The sequence below is a fragment of the Oncorhynchus kisutch genome, linkage group LG4, assembly GCF_002021735.2.
Source record: "Oncorhynchus kisutch isolate 150728-3 linkage group LG4, Okis_V2, whole genome shotgun sequence".
In the NCBI taxonomy this organism is placed as follows: domain Eukaryota; kingdom Metazoa; phylum Chordata; class Actinopteri; order Salmoniformes; family Salmonidae; genus Oncorhynchus; species Oncorhynchus kisutch.
In genome coordinates, this window is record NC_034177.2 from 8431782 (window position 1) to 8456828 (window position 25047).

General features: G+C 47.3%; 1 protein-coding gene across 3 annotated transcripts in view; it reads right to left on the reverse strand.

The window, feature by feature from the left end:
* Positions 1-25047, reverse strand: part of LOC109881282 (E3 ubiquitin-protein ligase RNF13) — a 90209-nt gene that overhangs the window by 2843 nt on the left and 62319 nt on the right. For all 3 annotated transcript variants that reach the window (XM_020473440.2, XM_031822353.1, XM_031822352.1), the window contains exons 5-9: positions 23646-23733; positions 9429-9519; positions 8763-8868; positions 8062-8155; positions 374-454 (exon numbers count right to left, since the gene is read on the reverse strand). In XM_020473440.2, the coding sequence (XP_020329029.2) occupies positions 374-454; positions 8062-8155; positions 8763-8868; positions 9429-9519; positions 23646-23733 (460 nt within the window). The remainder of the gene's footprint in view (positions 1-373; positions 455-8061; positions 8156-8762; positions 8869-9428; positions 9520-23645; positions 23734-25047) is intronic.

A 25047-nucleotide genomic window follows, 5' to 3' on the forward strand; every position in this document is an offset into this window, starting at 1 on the left:
TAGAGGACAGTAGGTTGTTGGGGGGGTAGAGGACAGTAGGTTGTTGGGGGGGTAGAGGACAGTAGGTTGTTGGGGGGGGTAGAGGACAGTAGGTTGTTGGGGGGGGGGGTAGAGGACAGTAGGTTGTTGGGGGGGGGGTAGAGGACAGTAGGTTGTTGGGGGGGGTAGAGGACAGTAGGTTGTTGGGGGGGGTAGAGGACAGTAGGTTGTTGGGAGGGGGGGTAGAGGACAGTAGGTTGTTGGGGGTGTGTGTTAGGGGGGGGGGGTAGAGGACAGTAGGTTGTTGGGGGTAGAGGGCAGCAGGTTGTTGGGTGTATGTGTTGGGGGGGTAGAGGACAGTAGTGTGTTGGGGGACATGGCAGGTCAGGCTCACCGTGGGAGCAGGGAAGAACCCGGAGCTTGTCTCCATCCTCATACTCGTCGAGGCAGATGGCGCACACATCGTAGACGTCGCCTGGGTCAAAAAGACAAAGCTCAATGGCAGGACGATATACAGAAACATCCTCCTTATAAAGACATTGTGTTGCCTGCATTTATTTAAATGACGAGCTGAGTCAGACTACTGACAACTGACTCATTCACCTACCTCTCACACTGGTCATTCCTCTACATTCTCACACCACACTGGTCATTCCTCTACATTCTCACACCACACTGGTCATTCCTCTACATTCTCACACCACACTGGTCATTCCTCTACATTCTCACACCACACTGGTCATTCCTCTACATTCTCACACCACACTGGTCATTCCTCTACATTCTCACACCACACTGGTCATTCCTCTACATTCTCACACCACACTGGTCATTCCTCTACATTCTCACACCACACTGGTCATTCCTCTACATTCTCACACCACACTGGTCATTCCTCTACATTCTCACACCACACTGGTCATTCCTCTACATTCTCACACCACACTGGTCATTCCTCTACATTCTCACACCACACTGGTCATTCCTCTACATTCTCACACCACACTGGTCATTCCTCTACATTCTCACACCACACTGGTCATTCCTCTACATTCTCACACTGGTCATTCCTCTACATTCTCACACAGGTCATTCCTCTACATTAGTTTTGTACTAAGTTCTCACTCTTTCCAAAATGGCTGCCAGGTAGGCGGCTGATGAATAGGGCCTAGGCGCATTTCCTTTTTCAGTCCTGACATTCCGGAGGACTTCTTGAAAAAAACGCTGGGCCCTCTCTTACAAGCCCAGGAATTCTAAATGCACTCCCTTTCGAAATTCCACAGCATTCTTCCCTGCCACTTCGCTTGTGGGGAGGAGGATATGCAGTGCTGTGGAGGGGCCGGTGTTTATGCAAGCTTTAAATGAGCATGTTTTTGGCTGTTCCCCAGTATCTGTGCCAGGACTGCATGTGACCGTATAAGGATGAGGAGTCACGGCCACTCCCTCCTTCAATAACGTCACTCTCCCTCTTTTTTTTGTTGCCTTTCCTCTGTCTCCCCCCCCCCCCCCTTGCCTCTGTCTCGATCACTTTTTCTCAGACGGTCTCTGTCGCCTTTCTCCAACTCTCTTGCTTCTCTCTGTTTGTCACACTTCCTTTCTTTTGATAATTCGCCGAGTCTCTCTTCCTTCTCTCTCCCTTGCTCTCTCTAACCCAGTGCTGGACAGAGGGGTGAGAGAAGGGGAGTGTTTTATAAAAGCCATGGGTTCAGCACACTCAGGAAATGCTGAACTGTGTCGCTGGGCTATTCTGAGTGAAGTTTAGCACTAAGCAGAAAAATACTTCCGACACCACAAACTCAGTGGTGCACTGCTTAGTATTATTAGTTGTATTAAGTAAGACATAGTGAATAACACAAAGGCACAAACACAGTGACATCTAAGACCTGCTCCGCAGCGTAACAGCTCAGTTTAATAATCTGACATAGCAAAGTAAAACAACACATTTGCCTTATGGTCAGTACTCCATTCAGTTTGTTTAAAAAATATATATATTTAACCTTTATTTAACAAGGAAAGTCAGTTAAAAACAGAATTCTTATTTACAATGACGGCCTACCCCGGGCCAAACCCGGAACGACGGTTGGACAATTGTACACCGCGCTATGGGACTCCCAATCACGGTCGGTTGTGATACAGCCTGGACTCAAAACAAGGGTCTGTAGTGACGCCTCTAGTGACGCCTCTAACACAGAGATGCAGTGCCTTGCGCCACTCGCTATGGGACTCCCAATCACGGCCGGTTGTGATACAGCCTGAACTCAAAACAAGGGTCTGTAGTGACGCCTCTAAACACAGAGATGCAGTGCCTTGCGCCACTCGCGAGTCCAAACTGGCCTCACTTCAAGTTCATTTAACTTTACAGTCCTAATTTTATGGTTTCTACATTACTACGAGGGCCTTTTCCGATTGGTCTGATTTCAGTATATTTTCCAAGGCCACTGTCCCTATCAAGCAGTTCAAGTTGGTGTCGGTCAGAGAGAAGTATGGCGGCAGAATTATCTGGTTGAGGAAAATTCACTGTCTGGTCATCCCTTCTCACAAAAGCAAAGGGATTCAACTACTCAGGCTGATGTGAGCATTTTACTCACATGATGTGAGCATTTAACTCACATTTAACTCACATTTAACTCACATTTTACTCACATTTCTTGGAACTTTACACTCAATGTATTTAGTACTGTTGGTAGTGATGATATCACTATTTACATTAGATACATCACAAATCAAAATATATGGGAACGAAGGATTCAATAACGTTGTTTCTTTTAAACACAGCAGCGTCAATAAATAAATAAATAAATAATTGAAGCATTAAACCTTCAACCATTTGGAAGAGTCTCTGTTTAGCCAATAATGTTAAATCAGACTCTGTATACGGTTTGAATAACACGTCATTATCCCATTATCGCTGATTGTGACAGGCTCTTTTCAACACGACCTTCCCCAGACATCGTGTTGAAGAGGCCCCCTAAGGGGTTTTGGGGGCCAGTAGTTTAAAAAGCGCCAGAATGTCAATGCAAGTCCTCCATTTTGCTCCATCCAGTCAACCAGCCAGCATTCCTTGGTCTTAGGAAGAATCATACTGCACTACTGAACTAATCAGAGCGAGGAGACAACAATGCACACTTGTGACTTTGTGTGACGGGCAGATCTGCACAGCTACCTACAGATAGAAGAGTGTATATATATTCAGCCCAGGGCTGGAACAGGGGAAGGGAGGAGCACACACAGTGACTCATCAGTCAGAGAGCCCCGGGGAGAGACGCAGAGGGCAGGGGTCAGAGGGAGAGCCCGGTCCCTCTCAGACATGGAGCAATGAGGTACCATCTTGGGTTGAGTGGTTTTAGAAGGGTGAACTAGAGCGAGGGGAAATGAATCTCCCTGGCTTTATCTGGTATTGGAGGTTGTTGTGTCTGCTCCTCATCTGGTGGCGACACCAAACACACACCCTCTGCCTTAACCAGGGGCGGCAGGGTAGCCTAGTGGTTAGAGCGTTGGACTAGTAACCGGGCTGACAAACCCCCGAGCTGACAAGGTACAAATCTGTCGTTCTGCCCCTGAACAGGCAGTTAACCCACTGTTCCTAGACCAGTTAACCCACTGTTCCTAGACCAGTTAACCCACTGTTCCTAGACCAGTTAACCCACTGTTCCTAGACCAGTTAACCCACTGTTCCTAGACCAGTTAACCCACTGTTCCTAGACCAGTTAACCCACTGTTCCTAGACCAGTTAACCCACTGTTCCTAGACCAGTTAACCCACTGTTCCTAGACCAGTTAACCCACTGTTCCTAGACCAGTTAACCCACTGTTCCTAGACCAGTTAACCCACTGTTCCTAGACCGTCCTTGAAAATAAGAATTAGTTCTTAACTGACTTAACTAGTTAAATAAAAGGTAAAATAAAAAAAACAGAGCCGGAAAGACAGTCAAAAAGCACACAGTCACACGGTAAGCTTATATGGATGATGCATAGGCTAGCAATAAGGCTACACCAAAGTCAATACTCGAGGAGCTAGAAAACTGCATTAGCATCCTAAGAAGAACACGGGAACTAAAACTAGGGATAGCATCAAAGCTAATTCAAATGCTAATCAAGGGCTAACAATAAGACTAGCAAACGGTTATCATCAACACAAGGGTACAAAAATGGCACACAAGTACTAGGCCCTATGCTCCAGAATTAGCTAACGTTAGAATGACATCATGTTTACCAGCCTAGTATTACTGTATACCTTTACATAATACTCCAAGGACTAGTATTGTGTGGTAATTACGCTGCTATTGTACATGGCATTGACACAGGTACCGGTCTATTCAGAGCCCCTCCATTGTGCTCTATATGTACAGTGTGTTCTGCCTGTGAGTCTCATCTCCAGACATGCAAGTCTGACATCATTCCACACCCGTGTCTCTCTCTCTCGCTCTCTCTCTCTCTCTCTCTCTCTCACTCACTCATTAACGCTGCAGGCTAGACGCACCGCTCTGCAACGGCACAGACAATACGCTAGGCCCGGCTAATCAGCTAGCATCTCGCCCACATGTCACCCCGCTGCCCATAGAAGCCTGCATCGCTCAGTTAAGGGAATTAATACTCGCTTTATTCACACTACTGGAGGTATAATTGCATCAGTGCACACTGTGCTTCTCTGGGATGAGTCTCTCAGCCCCAAACAGCCCCTGGAATGACAGGGAAAACAAGTCAAAAGACCTAGACCTGCTAACACTCCAGTGTGATATCAAAGATACTGGTGGTAACGAACTGAAGATAGTTCATCTGCGTCATTTCCAAAGGGAGCATATGAACACCGTGGGTAGAACAAGTAAGGAGGTGGGTTAGAGCCAAGCACGAACGAGCGAGATCCTATTGGTGTGTTTTTAGCATGTATCTACAAAACGTATATACACTCTGTTCGCGACAGATATTAGTTTTGGAAACAGAATATTTCTTCGATGTGAAAATTATTATTATTATTATTATTTTTTTTTTTAAAGGTCGTCCCAGTTTCATCTAGCTCCCTCTTCCTGCTACTGGACTTCCTCTCAGGACCATATTTGGTGGTGACTGGAAGTTCTAAAAACAGATGCTAAGGATTTATACCCCCTATTTATACCCCCTATTTATACCCCCTATTTATACCCCCTATTTATACCCCCTATTTATACCCCCTATTTATACCCCCTATTTATACCCCCTATTTATACCCCCTATTTATACCCCCTATTTATACCCCCTATTTATACCCCCTATTTATACTCCCTATTTATACTCCCTATTTATACTCCCTATTTATACCCCCTATTTATACCCCCTATTTATACCCCCTATTTATACCCCCTATTTATACCCCCTATTTATACCCCCTATTTATACCCCCTATTTATACCCCCTATTTTACCTTTATTTAACTAGGCAAGTCAGTTAAGAACAAATTCTTATTTTCATTGACGGCCTAGGAACAGTGGGTTAACTGCCTGTTCAGGGGCAGAACGACAGATTTGTACCTTGTCAGCTCCTAACCTTCAGGTTACTAGTCCAACGCTCTAACCACTAGGCTACCCTGCATGAACCATCTAGGTTTCCCCTTTTATCTGTCTATCTATTATATTAGCATTAGCATGGTTAACACTGGCTGTAGGTTAGATGTGTTATCAGCAAAGGACATAGAGGCCAGTGTAGAGAGAAGTTGATTTCAATTGTCTGACTTGTAGGCACTTGTGGGAGACGATGCGATAAAATCATTGCGGCGCGTGGTTCCCATCTTCAATGAACATTTTCATTTTGCAGTGTGCACAGACTGGTTCCAATCCAAAGCCCTTATAGTGACAGGCCTTCTCTTTCAGTTGTCTACACACACACACACACAGCCAATGAGGACCAGGCCCCACAAAACCATTCAAAACAGACAGACGGCATCACAGTATCACAACAGCCTGCTAAAACAAATCCCTAGAGACCAGACTCAGCAGGCATCAAGGTTTAGCTGAGGGGGAGGAGGCGGGTGGCTGAGGGCACCATTAGGCATCATTACCACATCGCAGCAGAAGCCAGAAAGCCAGCCAAGACAGAAGAACTCTGCTGTCGCAGAGTGGTGTTAGGGATAGCTAAAAATACCCCAGGCTGGAGAAAGTGAGCGCTGAGTTGGTATAAAAAGGTGGAAAAGAGCCATTGGTGTAAACAATGAGCACAGAAAGAGTCAGACGAGCCATTTTAAAAGGCTCCGTGAGTCATCAGCCGCTTCATGTAGAGAGAAATATGGGGAGGCTGCAAGGTTTGGCCACGGACGAGTGCGAATCTGGGATGCCATTCCATCCCGGAACATCGCTCCGCTATACTAGTTATCCAGCTACTCACCTTCCATTTTGAAATGGCGCCAAGCTGGCAAACCCACTCCGGCCTATTAGGAACAACTAACAACATTGGAATACTCCCCTTCAGTCCTAAACAGGCCAATCAGCAGCGAGAAAACCTTCAGATCATAGTTTTAAATACAAAACAGTCCAACCTGCCACTACTTAAACGCTCTATAAAAACGTCGAGCTAAAGGCCGTAGTCCCCAGAGACCCATTCTGTGCGATGATTGCAGGGATCCCGAGTTCAGGGCTTAAAAGGGTGATTTAGGTAGAGATTCGGTGTCTCCGCTTTGTATCGCCACAACACTAGCAGAGCGAGCAGAAACCCAGCTAACTGATGGACCCATTCCCTGGGACGTCTGAACTCTATGGAACGCCCGCGGAAACTGTCAGTTAGACAAGGGCTGTCGCACACACACACACAGTTTGTGTGTGTTGCCCGTTTGCCTCTCCTCAGAGCACATGCTCCTGCCAGCCAGAGGGAGGAGTCTTGCCAGACCCCCATTATAAGCTCTGCGAGGGGGCTACTTAGTATGCGCCAGCCAGACTCAGACAAAATCTCCTCAGTGTTCCCTGCAGAGCAGATCTTTAATGGCTTCCCACCCCAAACCCGGCAGGGGCATCTAAACTCCTTCCCAGTGTGAAAAGAGGACTGACATTCGCAGACTATCTTGGACAAATCCCTATTAGCAATGCAAAAACATGGACTATAAATTCCTCCTGTACTGAGAGAGACAAGAGCAAAATGGAGGAAAACCTCTCAAGTCCAGGAGTTTAAAATACCTCCATCAAGGTAACCAGAAGATGTATTTGTATTGAGAGTGGCATTACTCACCTTCAGCCCTGTATTTAATGACGGCCTAGGAACCATGGGGCGGCAGGGTAGCCTAGTGGTTAGAGCGTTGGACTAGTAACCGGAAGGTTGCGAGTTCAAACCCCCCGAGCTGATAAGGTACAAATCTGTCGTTCTGCCCCTGAACAGGCAGTTAACCCACTGTTCCTAGGCCGTCAATGAAAATAAGATTTTGTCTTTAGTCTCAAGAGTAAGGAGCCTTAATCTGTGGGGTTGGCTTTTTGGAAAATCAAGCAGTTTTTCTTTATATATATATTTTTTAACCTTTATTTGACCAGAAAGGTCAATTAAGAACAAATTCTTATTTCCAATGACGGCCTGGCTAATCTCATTATTTCATAAGTCGTTCTTACCGTCACCCTCACCGTGGCCCAGTCACATGACACAAGGCATAGCGTGTCTAGAGCCGGTTGAGGTCAGTTTGGAGTTCTCATCTAGGACGAGCTGACCTGCTAGATCAGCATTTACGGTCAACTGTTCGTTGAGGACAAAGGTCGATAGATCAATGCCCTCATACAAGGGTAAGTGTGCTCTCCGATCATAAAGCCAGATTTCAATCTTTGTATTGTTGACGCATACAAAAAGGCAAGCAAACAAACAGACACAAAACTATTTTAAGAGTCTTTGTTCTCCCATGTCTCCATGTACACACAGGTACTCCCTCAGCAGGGACGACCTGAACCTATGTTGAAGCAGTTTCACATTAACGCAAAGTGAGAAAAACACAAGAGGATATCACACATCCCTAACAGACATTACTACAACAATTCACAGATGTAACAAGATCGGGGCATTACACAACATGAGGAGAGTGCCATCCCCATGCTTAACACAAAACTGTCCAGATTGCCATGGCGATAGCTTTTTCCCTCCATACCTTTCTTGTACTTGTGAATGGGGAGTTTCTTCAGTTGGTCCTTGCGCAAACGGCTTCTCCGAGCCCTGTGTCTGTCCTGGACAAACTTGGTGATCTGAGCGAGGAGGGGAAAAGTCAACAGTCAGTTCGGGAGTTTTTAAGCCCCTTAACCTCGTCAGGAAAAAATCCTGATGAATACTCCACAAGAGTTTTTCTGAACCTCACAACGCCATTGTACTTCGAACCCTCTTGCCGAAAGTCTAACGTCACTATTCGATTGACAGTTATTTTCAAATTATAAGAGAATTCTCTGCAGTTGAAAAATTCCACAACCAAAATTCTAAAGCAATATTTGTATGTACAAACATATCGCTACACTCGCTTTAACATCTTCTAACCATGTGTATGTGACAAATACATTTGATTTGATTTACATGTTAACAGAATTACATTAATGTCAATTCTGTTGGAAATGGGATGACTTGGGTAACTGGTTATTCTTCTAGTAATAATGTTCGAGTGAGCTAGAAAAAGAAAATCGAATGAGCATGAGCTCTGCTATTTGTCCTAGCTTGATGATATCGTCACCAGCCCGATGCCTAGTGCCCTCAGACCAGAACATCCGAGAAAAACTCCCTACTCCTGACATTTCCCACAGATCTGCCATGCCACCATTGACTCAATCACATTAACGAATGAACTCTACCAGTGTATTTGCCTACCATGAAAACAACGATGAGTATGAGGCAGATTCCCACGGTGATGAGGAAGGGGATCAGGTAGTATTCCAGAGGCAAGCTGAAGTCTGGCATGAGGACCACATGACCCCTGGAGAACAACAACAACAACAACAGCACCATTATGGAGATATATTCAAGTGTTTACAATGTATCGTCGGCTAGCCTTTCTAGGGAGTTTTTCCTAGCCACCGTGCTTCTACACCTGCATTGCTTGCTGTTTGGGGTTTTAGGCTGGGTTTCTGTACAGCACTTTGAGATATCAGCTGATGTACGAAGGGCTATATAAATACATTTGATTTGATTTCTTTGAGAAACGAGAGATTTTTTTAATTTTTTTTATCCCAGATTATCCACCGATCTCGGGCAGAGCGCTGGGAACATGACAACACACTGTGTTACATTATTATTATGTCATAAAGATGGAAATATATTTCTTTAAAAAAAAATGGACAATCCGGTTTATGTTGTCTTTCCACTGAATTCATTGAATAAAAATAATATATTATTTAACAACATGACGCTGACAAGATTTATGTGGACATCATTGTTAGAGAGCCCAGTTAGACTATGCCAGTTAAGGTGCCTGTAATGTCCGAGGCTTGAATTATGTTGATAGACATGGCAATAAGATGTAGGTCTCCGACTCACCCCTTGTCGTATGTGTAGTCTTCTTTCAGGGAGTTGGCAGTCTCTTCACTAACAAACACTGATGGAATGTCGATTTGCTTCAAAATATCCACTAAATGGGAAAAGAGGAGGGGAAGTTATTTATACACATGTGGAGTGGCTACATACTGATGTCCATCATGAAATAACATTTTACGTTTTGAAGGAAACGCCAAGACACGAGTCAGCTATTGGGGAGAATACTGGAATACTGGAATACTGGAATAGAAAGAAGTTTGCTGTATATCAACGCAGTTCAACGTCTGGCCTTTTCTGAAAACATTTACATTTTCAGTTGAGGTAGTTTTCAGATGACGTAGTTTTCAGATGACGTAGTTTTCAGATGAGGTAGTTTTCAGATGACGTAGTTTTCAGATGAGGTAGTTTTCAGATGAGGTAGTTTTCAGATGAGGTAGTTTTCAGATGAGGTAGTTCTCAGTTGAGGTAGTTTTCAGATGAGGTAGTTTTCAGATGAGGTAGTTTTCAGATGAGGTAGTTTTCAGATGAGGTAGTTTTCAGATGAGGTAGTTTCAGTTGAGGTAGTTTTCAGATGACGTAGTTTTCAGATGACGTAGTTTTCAGATGAGGTAGTTTTCAGTGTCTATGGGAACCAGGCTGATGCCCACTTGTGCCACTGTCATTTAGTATTCTGCTCATATGCGACAGTTGTTAAGGCCCCCGGAGGCAGAAATCTCTTGGATGGCTGATGAGTTAAGAAATGGCTCACTGCCCAACGTTTGAAAAGAAGCCATCTCACCGGATGATCCGGTCTAGACCGTTACCAGCATGAGGAGCTGTCACCGTTACTCATGATAGGTTGTCATACGCCCTGGAGTGAGAGACGTGGAGACGAGCAGCAAATTATGTGAAGAAAAAGCAGTCGAGAAAAGAGAAACCGATATCCATCCCTCCTCCCCAAGAACTCCTTTGTGTGATGGTAGCTAAGGCCGGGCGATCAACTTGGACGGGGTTGAACCGTTTGGAGACGTACTACGGCACTACATACCTCCATAACGACACTAGGAGTCGGGCTTGGTGCTATGGGTGCAGCAGCTCCCAGCGAGTCCTAATGCTCCTCTTGACCCCGAGGTTTGGGAATCAAAGGTACATCTACTCTACTCACTCCACTACCCCCTCTACTATACAACCCCTCTACTATACAACCCCTCTACTATACAACCCCTCTACCCCACCACTATACTACCCCTCTACTAAACCACCCCTCTACTATACTACCTCTCTACTATACCACTCCTCTACTAAACCACCCCTCTACTATACTACCTCTCTACCCCACCACTATATTACCCCTCTACTATACAACCCCTCTACCCCACCACTATACCACCCCTCTACTATACAACCCCTCTACCCCACCACTATACCACCCCACCCCCAACTACCCCTCTACTATACAACCCCTCTACCCCACTACTATACTACCCCTCTACTATACAACCCCTCTACCCCTCTACTATACAACCCTCTACCCCACTACTATACTACCCCTCTACTATACAACCCCTCTACTATACAACCCCTCTACTATACAACCCCTCTACCCCACTACTACACTACCCCTCTACTATACAACCCCTCTACCCCACTACTATACAACCCCTCTACCCCACTACTATACTACCCCACTACTATACAACCCCTCTACCCCACTACTATACTACCCCACCACTATACAACCCCTCTACCCCACCACTATACTACCCCTCTACCCCACCACTATACTACCCCTCTACTATACAACCCCTCTACCCCACTACTATACAACCCCTCTACCCCACTACTATACTACTCCCACTACTATACAACCCCTCTACCCCACCACTATACTACCCCTCTACTCCACCACTATACTACCCCACCACTATACTACTATACAACCCCTCTACCCCACCACTATACTACCCCACCACTATACAACCCCTCTACCCCACCACTATACCACCCCTCTACTATACAACCCCTCTACCCCACCACTATACAACCCCTCTACTTCCACTACTAAACCACCCCTCTACTATACAACCCCTCTACCCCACCACTATACTACCCCACTACTATACAACCCCTCTACCCCACTACTATACAACCCCTCTACCCCACTACTATACTACTCCCACTACTATACAACCCCACCACTATACCACCCCACTACTATACAACCCCTCTACCCCACCACTATACTACCCCACTACTATACAACCCCTCTACCCCACCACTATACCACCCCACTACTATACCACCACCCCTACCCCACTACTATACCACCACCCTACCCCACTACTATACTACCCCTCTACCCCACCACTATACTACCCCACTACTATACAACCCCTCTACCCCACCACTATACCACCCCACTACTATACAACCCCTCTACCCCACCCACTATACTACCCCTCTACTATACCACCCCTCTACCCCACTACTATACCACCCCTCTACCCCACCACTATACTACCCCACTACTCCCACTACTATACCACCCCTCTACCCCACCACTATACTACCCCACTACTATACAACCCCTCTACCCCACCACTATACTACCCCCTCTACTAAACCACCCCTCTACTAAACCACCCTCTACCCCACTACTATACAACCCCTCTACTATACAACCCCCTCTACTCCCACTACTATACAACCCCTCTACCCACCACTATACTAACCCCTCTACCCCACCACCTATACTACCCCTCTATCTCCACTACTATACAACCCCTCTACCCCACCACTATACTACCCCTCTACTCCACCACTATACAAACCCCTCTACCCCACCACTATACTACCCCTCTACTATACCACCCCTCTACCCCACTACTATACCACCCCTCTACCCACCACTATACTACCCCACTACTCCCACTACTATACCACCCCTCTACCCCACCACTATACTACCCCACTACCCCACCACTATACTACCCCTCTACTAACCACCCCTCTACTAAACCACCCCCTCTACCCCACTTTACTTATACAACCCCTCTACTATACAACCCCTCTACTCCCACTACTATACAACCCCTCTACCCCCCACTATACTACCCCTCTACCCCACCACTATACTACCCCTCTACTCCACATACTATACAACCCCTCTACCCCACCACTATACTACCCCTCCTACTCCTACCACTCTACCTACCCCTCACCCCACCACTATACTATCCCTCTACTCCACTACTATACAACCCCTCTACCCACCCACTATACTACCCCTCTACTCCACTACATATACTACCCCTCTACCCCACCACCTATACTACCCCTCTACTCCACTATATACAACCCCTCTACCCCACCCACTATACTCTACCCTTCTACTATACCACCCCTCTACCCCACCACTATACTACCCCCTCTACCCCACCACTATACTACCCCTCTACCCCCACCACTATACTACCCTACTACCCCACCACTATACTACCCCTCTACCCCACCACTATACTACCCTCTACCCACAGCTATACTACCCCTCTACTATACCACCCCACCACTATACTACCCCTCTACTATACCACCCCTCTACTATTACCACCCCTCTACCCCACCACTATACAACCCCCTCTACTATACAACCCCTCTACTATACAACCCCCCTCTACCCCACCACTATACTACCCCTCTACTCCACTACTATACTACCCCTCTACCCCCACCACTATACTACCCCTCTACTCCACTACTATACAACCCCTCTACCACACACTATACTACCCCTTCTACTATACCACCCCTCTACCCCACCACTATACTACCCCCTCTACTCCCTACTATACAACCCTCTACCCCACCACTATACTACCCCTCTACTCCACCACTATACTACCCCTCTACCCCACCACTATACTCCCCTCTACTCCACTACTATACAACCCTCTACCCCACCACTATACTACCCCTCTACTCCACTACTATACTACCACTTACCCCACCACATAACTACCCCTCTACTCCACTACTATACAACCCCCTCTACCCCACCACTATACTACCCCTCTACTATACCACCCCTCTACCCCACCACTATACTACCCCCCTCTACCCCACACTATACTACCCTCTACCCCACCACTATACTACCCCTCTACCCCACCACTATACACCCTCTACTATACCACCCCTCTACTATACCACCCCTCTACTATACCACCCCTCTACCCCACCACTATACAACCCCTCTACTATACAACCCCTCTACTATACAACCCCTCTACTATACAACCCTCATACTATACAACCCCTCTACTATACCACCCCTCTACTATACCACCCCTCTACTATACCACCCCTCTACTATACCACCCCCTCTACTATACCACCCCTCTACTATACCACCCCTCTACCCCTCTACTATACCACCCCTCTACTAAACCACCCCTCTACCCCACCACTATACCACCCCTCTACTATACAACCCCTCTACCCACCACTATACAACCCCTCTACTCCACTACTAAACACCCCTCTACTATACAACCCCTCTACCCACCACCTATACCACCCCACCACTATACTACTATCACAACCCCTCTACCCCACCACTATACTACCCCACCACTATACAACCCATCTCTACCCCACCACTATACCACCCCTCTACTATACAACCCCTCTACCCCACCACTATACAACCCCTCTACTCCACTACTAAACCACCCCTCTACTATACAACCCCCTCTACCCCACCACTATACTACCCCACTACTATACAACCCCCTCACCCCACTACTATACAACCCCTCTACCCCACTACTATACTACTCCCACTACTATACAACCCACCACTATACCACCCACTACTATACAACCCCTCTNCTCCACTACTAAACCACCCCTCTACTATACAACCCCTCTACCCCACAACTAGACCACCCCACCACTATACTGACTATACACCCCTCTACCCCACCACTATACTACCCCACCACTCGTACAACCCCTCTACCCCACCACTATACCACCCCTCTACTCTACAACCCCTCTATCCCCACCACTATACAACCCCTCTACTCCAACTTACTAAACCACCCCGCTACTATACAACCCCCTCTACCCCCACAACTATACTACCCCACTACTATACAACCCCCTCTACCCCACTACTATACAACCCCTCTACCCCACTACTATACTACTCCCACTACTATACAACCCCACCACTATACCACCCCACTACTATACAACCCCTCTACCCCACCACTATACTACCCCACTACTATACAACCCCTCTACCCCACCACTATACCACCCACTACTATACCACCACCCTACCCCACTACTATTACCACCACCCTACCCCACTACTATACTACCCCTCTACCCACCACTATACTACCCCACTACTATACAACCCCTCTACCCCCACCACTATACCACCCCCACTACTATACAACCCCTCTACCCCACCACTATACTACCCCTCTACTATACCACCCCTCTACCCCACTACTATACCACCCCTCTACCCCACCACTATACTACCCCACTACTCCCACTACTATACCACCCCTCTACCCCACCACTATACTACCCCCACTACTATACAACCCCTCTACCCCACCACTATACTACCCCCTCTACTAACCCACCCCTCTACTAAACCACCCCTCTACCCCACTACTATACAACCCCTCTACTATACAACCCCTCTACTCCCACTACTATACAACCCCTCTACCCCACCACTATACTACCCCTCTACCCCACCACTATACTACCCCTCTACTCCACTACTATACAACCCCTCTACCCCACCACTATACTACCCCTCTACTCCAACACTATACAACCCCTCTACCCCACCACTATACTACCCCTCTACTATACCACCCCTCTACCCCACTACTATACCACCCCTCTACCCCACCACTATACTACCCCACTACTCCCACTACTATACCACCCCTCTACCCCACCACTATACTACCCCCACTACCCCACCACTATACTACCCCTCTACTAAACCACCCCTCTACTAAACCACCCCCTCTACCCCACTACTATACAACCCCTCTACTATACAACCCCTCTATCCCCACTACTATACAACCCCTCTACCCCCACCACTATACTACCCCTCTACCCCACACCACTATACTACCCCTCTACTCACTACTATACAACCCCTCTACCCCCACCACTATCCTTACCCCCCTCTACTCCACCCACTATACTACCCCCCTCTACCCACCACCTATACTACCCCTCTACTCCACGACTATACAACCCCTCTACCCCACACCACTATACTACCCCTTACTCCACTATATACTACCCCTCTACCCCACCACTATACTACCCCCTCTACTCCACTACTATACAACCCCTCTACCCCCACTCTACTACCCTCTACTATACCCCCCCCTCTACCCCACCACTACTACCCCTCTACCCCACCACTATACTACCCCTCTACCCACCACTATACTACCCCTCTACCCCACCACTTATACTACCCCTCTACCCCACCACTATACTACCCCTCTACCCCACAGCTATACTACCCCTCTTCACTATACCACCCCACCACTATACTACCCCTCTACTATACCACCCCTCTACTATACCACCCTCTACCCCACCACTATTACAACCCCTACTCTACTATACAACCCCTCTACTATACAACCCCTCTACCCCACCACTATACTACCCCTCTACTCCACTACTATACTACCCCTCTACCCCCACCACTATACTACCCCTCTACTCCACTACTATACAACCCCTCTACCCCACCCCTTATACACCCCTTCTACTATACCACCCCTCTACCCCACCACTATACTACCCCCTCTACTCCACTACTATACAACCCCTCTACCCCACCACTATACTACCCCTCTTACTCCACCACTATACTACCCCTCTACCCCACCACTATACTACCCCTCTACTCCACTACTATACAACCCCTCTACCCCACCACTATACTACCCCTCTACTCTCCACTACTATACTACCCCTCTACCCCACCACTATTACTACCCCTCTACTCCACTACTATACAACCCCTCTACCCCACCACTATACTACCCCTCTACTATACCACCCTCTACCCCACCACTATACTACCCCTCTACCCCCCCTACTACTACTACCCCTCTACCCCACCACTATACTACCCCTCTACCCCCCACACTATACTACCCCTACTATACCACCCCTCTACTATACCACCCCTCTACTATACCACCCTACCCCCCTCTACCCCACCACTATACAACCCCTCTACTATACAACCCCTCTACTATACAACCCCTCTACTATACAACCCCTCTACTATACCACCCCTCTACTATACCACCCCTCTACTATACCACCCCTCTACTATACCACCCCTCTACTATACCACCCTCTACCCCCTCTACTATACCACCCCTCTACTAAACCACCCCTCTACTATACTACCTCTCTACCCCACCACTATACTACCCCTCTACTATACAACCCCTCTACTATACAACCCCTCTACCCCACCACTATAAAACCCCTCTACTATACAACCCCTCTACTATACACCCCCTCTTACTATACAACCCCTCTACTATACACCCCTCTACCCCCACCACTATACTACCCCTCTACTATACCACCCCTCTACTAAACCACCCCTTCTACTATACTACCCCTCTCACTATACAACCCCTCTACCCGACCACTATACCACCCCCTTCTACCCCACCACTATACTACCCCTCTACTATACAACCCCCTTGCTACCCCACCACTATACCACCCCTCTACCCCACCACTATACTACCCCTCTACTATACAACCCCTCTACCCCACCACTATACCACCCCTTACCCCTCTACTATACAACCCTCTACCCCACCACTCTACCACCCCTCTACCCCACCACTATACTACCCCTCTACTATACAACCCCTTACCCCCACTACTATACTACCCCTCTACTATACAACCCCTCTACCCCACCACTATACCACCCCCTCTACTATACAACCCCTCTACCCACCACTATACCACCCCACCCCCAACTACCCCTTACTATACAACCCCTCTACCCCACTACTATACTACCCCTCTACTATACAACCCCTCTACCCCTCTACTATACAAACCCCTCTTACCCCACTTACTATACTACCCTCTACTATACAACCCCTCTACCCCTCTACTATACAACCCCTCTACTATACAACCCCTCTACCCCACTACTACACTACCCCTCTACTATACAACCCCTCTACCCCACTACTATACTACCCCCACTACTATACAACCCCTCTACCCCACTACTATACTACCCCACCACTATACAACCCCTCTACCCCACCCACTATACTACCCCTCTACCCCACCACTATACTACCCCTCTACTATACAACCCCTCTACCCCACTACTATACAACCCCTCTACCCCACTACTATACTACTCCCACTACTATACAACCCCTCTACCCCACCACTATACTACCCCTCTACTCCACCACTATACTACCCCACCACTATACTACTATACAACCCCTCTACCCCACCACTATACTACCCCCACCACTATACAACCCCTCTACCCCACCACTATACCACCCCTCTACTATACAACCCCTCTACCCCACCACTATACAACCCCTCTACTCCACTACTAAACCACCCCTCTACTATACAACCCCTCTACCCCACCACTATACTACCCCACTACTATACAACCCCTCTACCCCACTACTATACAACCCCTCTACCCCACTACTATACTACTCCCACTACTATACAACCCCTCTACCCCACCACTATACTACCCCTCTATTCCACCACTATACTACCCCACCACTATACTACTATACAACCCCTCTACCCCACCACTATACTACCCCACCACTATACAACCCCTCTACCCCACCACTATACCACCCCTCTACTATACAACCCCTCTACCCCACCACTATACAACCCCTCTACTCCACTACTAAACCACCCCTCTACTATACAACCCCTCTACCCCACCACTATACTACCCCACTACTATACAACCCCTCTACCCCACCACTATACCACCCCACTACTATACAACCCCTCTACCCCACCACTATACTACCCCACTACTATACAACCCCCTCTACCCCCACCACTATACCACCCCACTACTATACCACCACCCTACCCCCACTACTATACTACCCCTCTACCCCACCACTATACTACCCCACTACTATACAACCCCTCTACCCCACCACTATACCACCCCCACTACTATACAACCCCTCTACCCCACCACTATACTACCCCTCTACTATACCACCCCTCTACCCCACTACTATACCACCCCTCTACCCCACCACTATACTACCCCACTACTCCCACTACTATACCACCCCTCTACCCCACCACTATACTACCCCACTACTATACAACCCCTCTACCCCACCACTATACTACCCCTCTACTAAACCACCCCTCTACTAAACCACCCCTCTACCCCACTACTATACAACCCCTCTACTATACAACCCCTCTACTCCCACTACTATACAACCCCTCTACCCCACCACTATACTACCCCTCTACCCCACCACTATACTACCCCTCTACTCCACTACTATACAACCCCTCTACCCCACCACTATACTACCCCTCTACTCCACCACTATACAACCCCTCTACCCCACCACTATACTACCCCTCTACTATACCCACCCCTCTACCCCACTACTATACCACCCCTCTACCCCACCACTATACTACCCCACTACTCCCACTACTATACCATCCCTCTACCCCCACCACTATACTACCCCACTACTATACAACCCCTCTACCCCACCACTATACTACCCCTCTACTAAACCACCCCTCTACTAAACCACCCCTCTACCCCACTACTATACAACCCCTCTACTATACAACCCCTCTACTCCCACTACTATACAACCCCTCTACCCCACCACTATACTACCCCTCTACCCCACCACTATACTACCCCTCTACTCCACTACTATACAACCCCTCTACCCCACCACTATACTACCCCTCTACTCCACCACTATACTACCCCTCTACCCCACCACTATACTACCCCTCTACTCCACTACTATACAACCCCTCTACCCCACCACTATACTACCCCTCTACTCCACTACTATACTACCCCTCTACCCCACCACTATACTACCCCTCTACTCCACTACTATACAACCCCTCTACCCCACCACTATACTACCCCTCTACTATACCACCCCTCTACCCCACCACTATACTACCCCTCTACCCCACCACTATACTACCCCTCTACCCCACCACTATACTACCCCTCTACCCCACCACTATACTACCCCTCTACTATACCACCCCACCACTATACTACCCCTCTACTATACCACCCCTCTACTATACCACCCCTCTACCCCACCACTATACAACCCCTCTACTATACAACCCTCTACTATACCACCCCTCTACTATACAACCCCTCTACTATACAACCCCTCTACTATACAACCCCTCTACTATACCACCCCTCTACTATACCACCCCTCTACTATACCACCCCTCTACTATACCACCCCTCTACTATACCACCCCTCTACTATACCACCTCTACTATACCCCCTCTACCCCTCTCTATACACCCCTTCTACTAAACCACCCCTCTACTATACTACCTCTCTACCCCACCACTATACTACCCCTTCTACTATACAACCCCTCTACTATACAACCCCTCTACCCCACCACTATACAACCACTCTACTATACAACCCCTCTACTATACAACCCCTCTACTAAACCACCCCTCTACCCCACTACTATACAACCCCTCTACTATACAACCCTCTACTCCCACTACTATACAACCCCTCTACCCCACCACTATACTACCCCTCTACCCCACCCACTATACTACCCCTCTACTCCACTACTATACAACCCCCTCTACCCCCACCACTTCTACTACCCCTCTACTCCACCCACTATACTACCCTCTACCCCACCACTATACTACCCCTCTACTCCACTACTATACAACCCCTCTACCCCACCACTATACTACCCCTCTACTCCACTACTATACTACCCCTCTACCCCACCACTATACTACCCCTCTACTCCACTACTATACAACCCCCTCTACCCCACCACTATACTACCCCTCTACTATACCCACCCCTCTACCCCCACCACTATACTACCCCTCTACCCCACCACTATACTACCCCTCTACCCCACCACTATACTACCCCTCCTACCCCACCACTATACTACCCCTCTACTATACCACCCCACCACTATACTACCCCTCTACTATACCACCCCTCTACTATACCACCCCTCTACCCCACCACTATACAACCCCTCTACTATACAACCCCTCTACTATACAACCCCTCTACTATACAACCCCTCTACTATACAACCCCTCTACTATACCACCCCTCTACTATACCACCCCTCTTACTATACCACCCCTCTACTATACCACCCCTCTACTATACCACCCCTCTACCTCTCTACTATACCACCCCTCTACTAAACCACCCCTCTACTATACTACCTCTCTACCCCACCACTATACTACCCCTCTACTATACAACCCCTCTACTATACAACCCCTCTACCCACCACTATACAACCACTCTACTATACAACCCCTCTACTATACAACCCCTCTACTATACCACCCCCTCTACTATACCACCCCTCTACCCCACCACTATACTACCCCTCTACTATACCACCCCTCTACTAAACCACCCCTCTACTATACTACCTCTCTACTATACCACCCCTCTACTATACTACCCCTCTACTATACCACCCCACCACTATACTACCTCTCTACTATACCACCCCTCTACTATACCACCCCTCTACCCCACCACTATACAACCCCTCTACTATACAACCCCTCTACTATACAACCCCTCTACTATACAACCCCTCTACTATACAACCCCTCTACTATACCACCCCTCTACTATACCACCCTCTACTATACCACCCCTCTACTATACCACCCCTCTACTATACCACCCCTCTACTATACCACCCCTCTACCCCTCTACTATACACCCCTCTACTAAACCACCCCTCTACTATACTACCTCTCTACCCCACCACTATACTACCCCTCTACTATACAACCCCCTCTACTATACAACCCCTCTACTATACAACCCCTCTACCCCACCACTATACAACCCCTCTACTATACAACCCCTCTACTATACAACCCCTCTACCCCACCACTATACTACCCCTCTACTATACCACCCCTCTACTAAACCACCCCTCTACTATACTACCTCTCTACTATACCACCCCTCTACTCCACCCCTCCACTATACTATCCCTCTACCCCACCACTATACTACCCCCACCACTATATTATCCCTCTACTATACTACTCCACTACCCCTCTACTATACCACCCCTCTACTATACTACCCCTCTACCCCACCACTATACTACCCCTCTACTATACCACCCCTCTACTAAACCACCCCTCTACTATACTACCTCTCTACTATACCACCCCTCTACTATACTACCCCTCTACTCCACCCCTCCACTATACTATCCCTCTACCCCACCACTATACTACCCCACCACTATATTATCCCTCTACTATACTACTCCACTACCCCTCTCCTATACTACCCCTCTACTCCACTACTATACTACCCCTCTACTCCACTACTATACTACCCCTCTACTATACTCCCCCTCTAGCATACCACCCCTCTACTATACCACCCCTCTACTCCACTACTATACTACCCCTCTACTCCACTACTATACTACCCCTCTACTATACTACCCCTCTACTATACTACTCCACTACGAAACTACTCCACCCCTCTACTCCACTACTATACTACCCCTCTACTATACTACCCCTCTACTCCACTACCCCTCGACTCCACTACCCCTCGACTACACTACCCCTCGACTACACTACCCCTCGACTACACTACCCCTCGACTACACTACTCCACTAGCCCTCTACTATACTACCCCTCTACTCCACTACCCCTCTACTCCACTACCATACTACCCCACTACCATACTACCCCACTACTACACTACCCCTCTACTATACTACCCCTCTACTATACTACCCCTCTACCATACTACCCCTCGACTACACTACCCCTCTACTACACTACTACTCCACTAGCCCTCTACTATACTACCCCTCTACTATACTACCCCTCTACTATACTACTATACTACCCCTCTACTATACTACCTCTCTACTATTACTACCCCTCTACTCCACTAATATACTACCCCTCTACTATACTACCCCTCTACTATACTACCCCCACTACTATACTACCCCTCTACTATACCACCCCTCTACTATACTACCCCTCTACTCCACTACTATATTACCCCTCTACTATACCACCCCTCTACTATACTACCCCTCTACTCCACTACTATATTACCCCTCTACTATACTACCCCTCTACTATACTACCCCTCTACTATACTACCCCTCTACTATACCACCCCTCTACTATACTACCCCTCTACTCCACTACTATATTACCCCTCTACTATACCACCCCTCTACTATACTACCCCTCTACTCCACTACTATATTACCCCTCTACTATACTACCCCTCTACTATACTACCCCACTAATATACTAACCCTCTACTATACTACCCCTCTACTATACTACCCCTCTACTATACTACCCCTCTACTACACTACCCCTCTACTATACTACCCCTCTAATATACTAACCCTCTACTATACTACCCCACTAATATACTAACCCTCTACTATACTACCCCTCTACTATACTACCCCTCTACTACACTACCCCTCTACTATACTACCCCTCTACTATACTACCCCACTAATATACTAACCCTCTACTATACTACCCCACTACTATACTACCCCTCTACTATACTACCCCTCTACTATACTACCCCACTAATATACTAACCCTCTACTATACTACCCCACTACTATACTAACCCTCTACTATACTATCCCACTAATATACTAACCCTCTACTATACTACCCCTCTACTATACTAACCCTCTACTATACTAACCCTCTACTATACTACCCCTCTACTATACTACTCCCCAAATGAACAGACGACTGTGTGTAGTGCTGCTGCATGTTTGTGTGATTGTGCAGAGGATTGTCAGGGGGGGGGGGGGGGGGGGGGACTTACGATCATTGGATCCCATGCTGATTAAGTCATCAGAGTCCACGTTGTGTACAATGGCCGACTTGTACCCGGCCTTCTGGGCATTAAGCACCTGCGGGAGACAAAATATTTGTGTTCAGTGTGTGTGTGGTTCCTATGGATCAGTGTGCGTTCAGCCAGCCCACCTAAACACTTGGACCACCACAGAGCAGCGACTCTTATATTCACAGGCTCAGGATCAGACAGTAGCTATCCCCATACTGTAGTAACTATTTCTATACTGCAGTAACTATCTCTATACTGTATCCATACTGCAGTAACTATCTATACTGCAGTAACTATCTCCATACTGTATCCATACTGCAGTAACTATCTCCATACTGTATCCATACTGCAGTAACTATCTATACTGCAGTAACTATCTCCATACTGTATCCATACTGCAGTAACTATCTCCATACTGTATCCATACTGCAGTAACTATCTCTATAATGTAGTAGCTATCTCCACACTGTATCCACACTGCAGTAAATATCTATATACTGTAGTAACTATCCCCATACTGTAGTAACTATCCCCATACTGTAGTAACTATCTCTATACTGTAGTAACTATCTCTATAATGTATCCATACTGCAGTAAATATCTCCATAATGTAGTAACTATCTCTATAATGTATACATACTGTGCCCATACTGTATCCATACTGCAGTAACTATCTCCATACTGCAGTAACTATCTCCATACTGTATCCATACTGCAGTAACTATCTCCATACTGCAGTAACTATCTCCATACTGTATCCATACTGCAGTAACTATCTCCATACTGCCGTAACTATCTCCATACTGTATCCATACTGCTGTAACTATCTCCATACTGTATCCATACTGCAGTAACTATCTCCATACTGCCGTAACTATCTCCATACTGTAGTAACTATCTCCATACTGTATCCATACTGCAGTAACTATCTCCATACTGTATCCATACTGCCGTAACTATCTCCATACTGTATCCATACTGCAGTAACTATCTCCATACTGCCGTAACTATCTCCATACTGTAGTAACTATCGCCATACTGTATCCATACTGCAGTAACTATCTCCATACTGCCGTAACTATCTCCATACTGTAGTAACTATCTCCATACTGTATCCATACTGCAGTAACTATCTCCATACTGTATCCATACTGCCGTAACTATCTCCATACTGTATCCATACTGCAGTAACTATCTCCATACTGCCGTAACTATCTCCATACTGTAGTAACTATCGCCATACTGTATCCATACTGCAGTAACTATCTCCATACTGTATCCATACTGCAGTAACTATCTCCATACTGCCGTAACTATCTCCATACTGCAGTAACTATCTCCATACTGTATCCATACTGCAGTAACTATCTCCATACTGTAT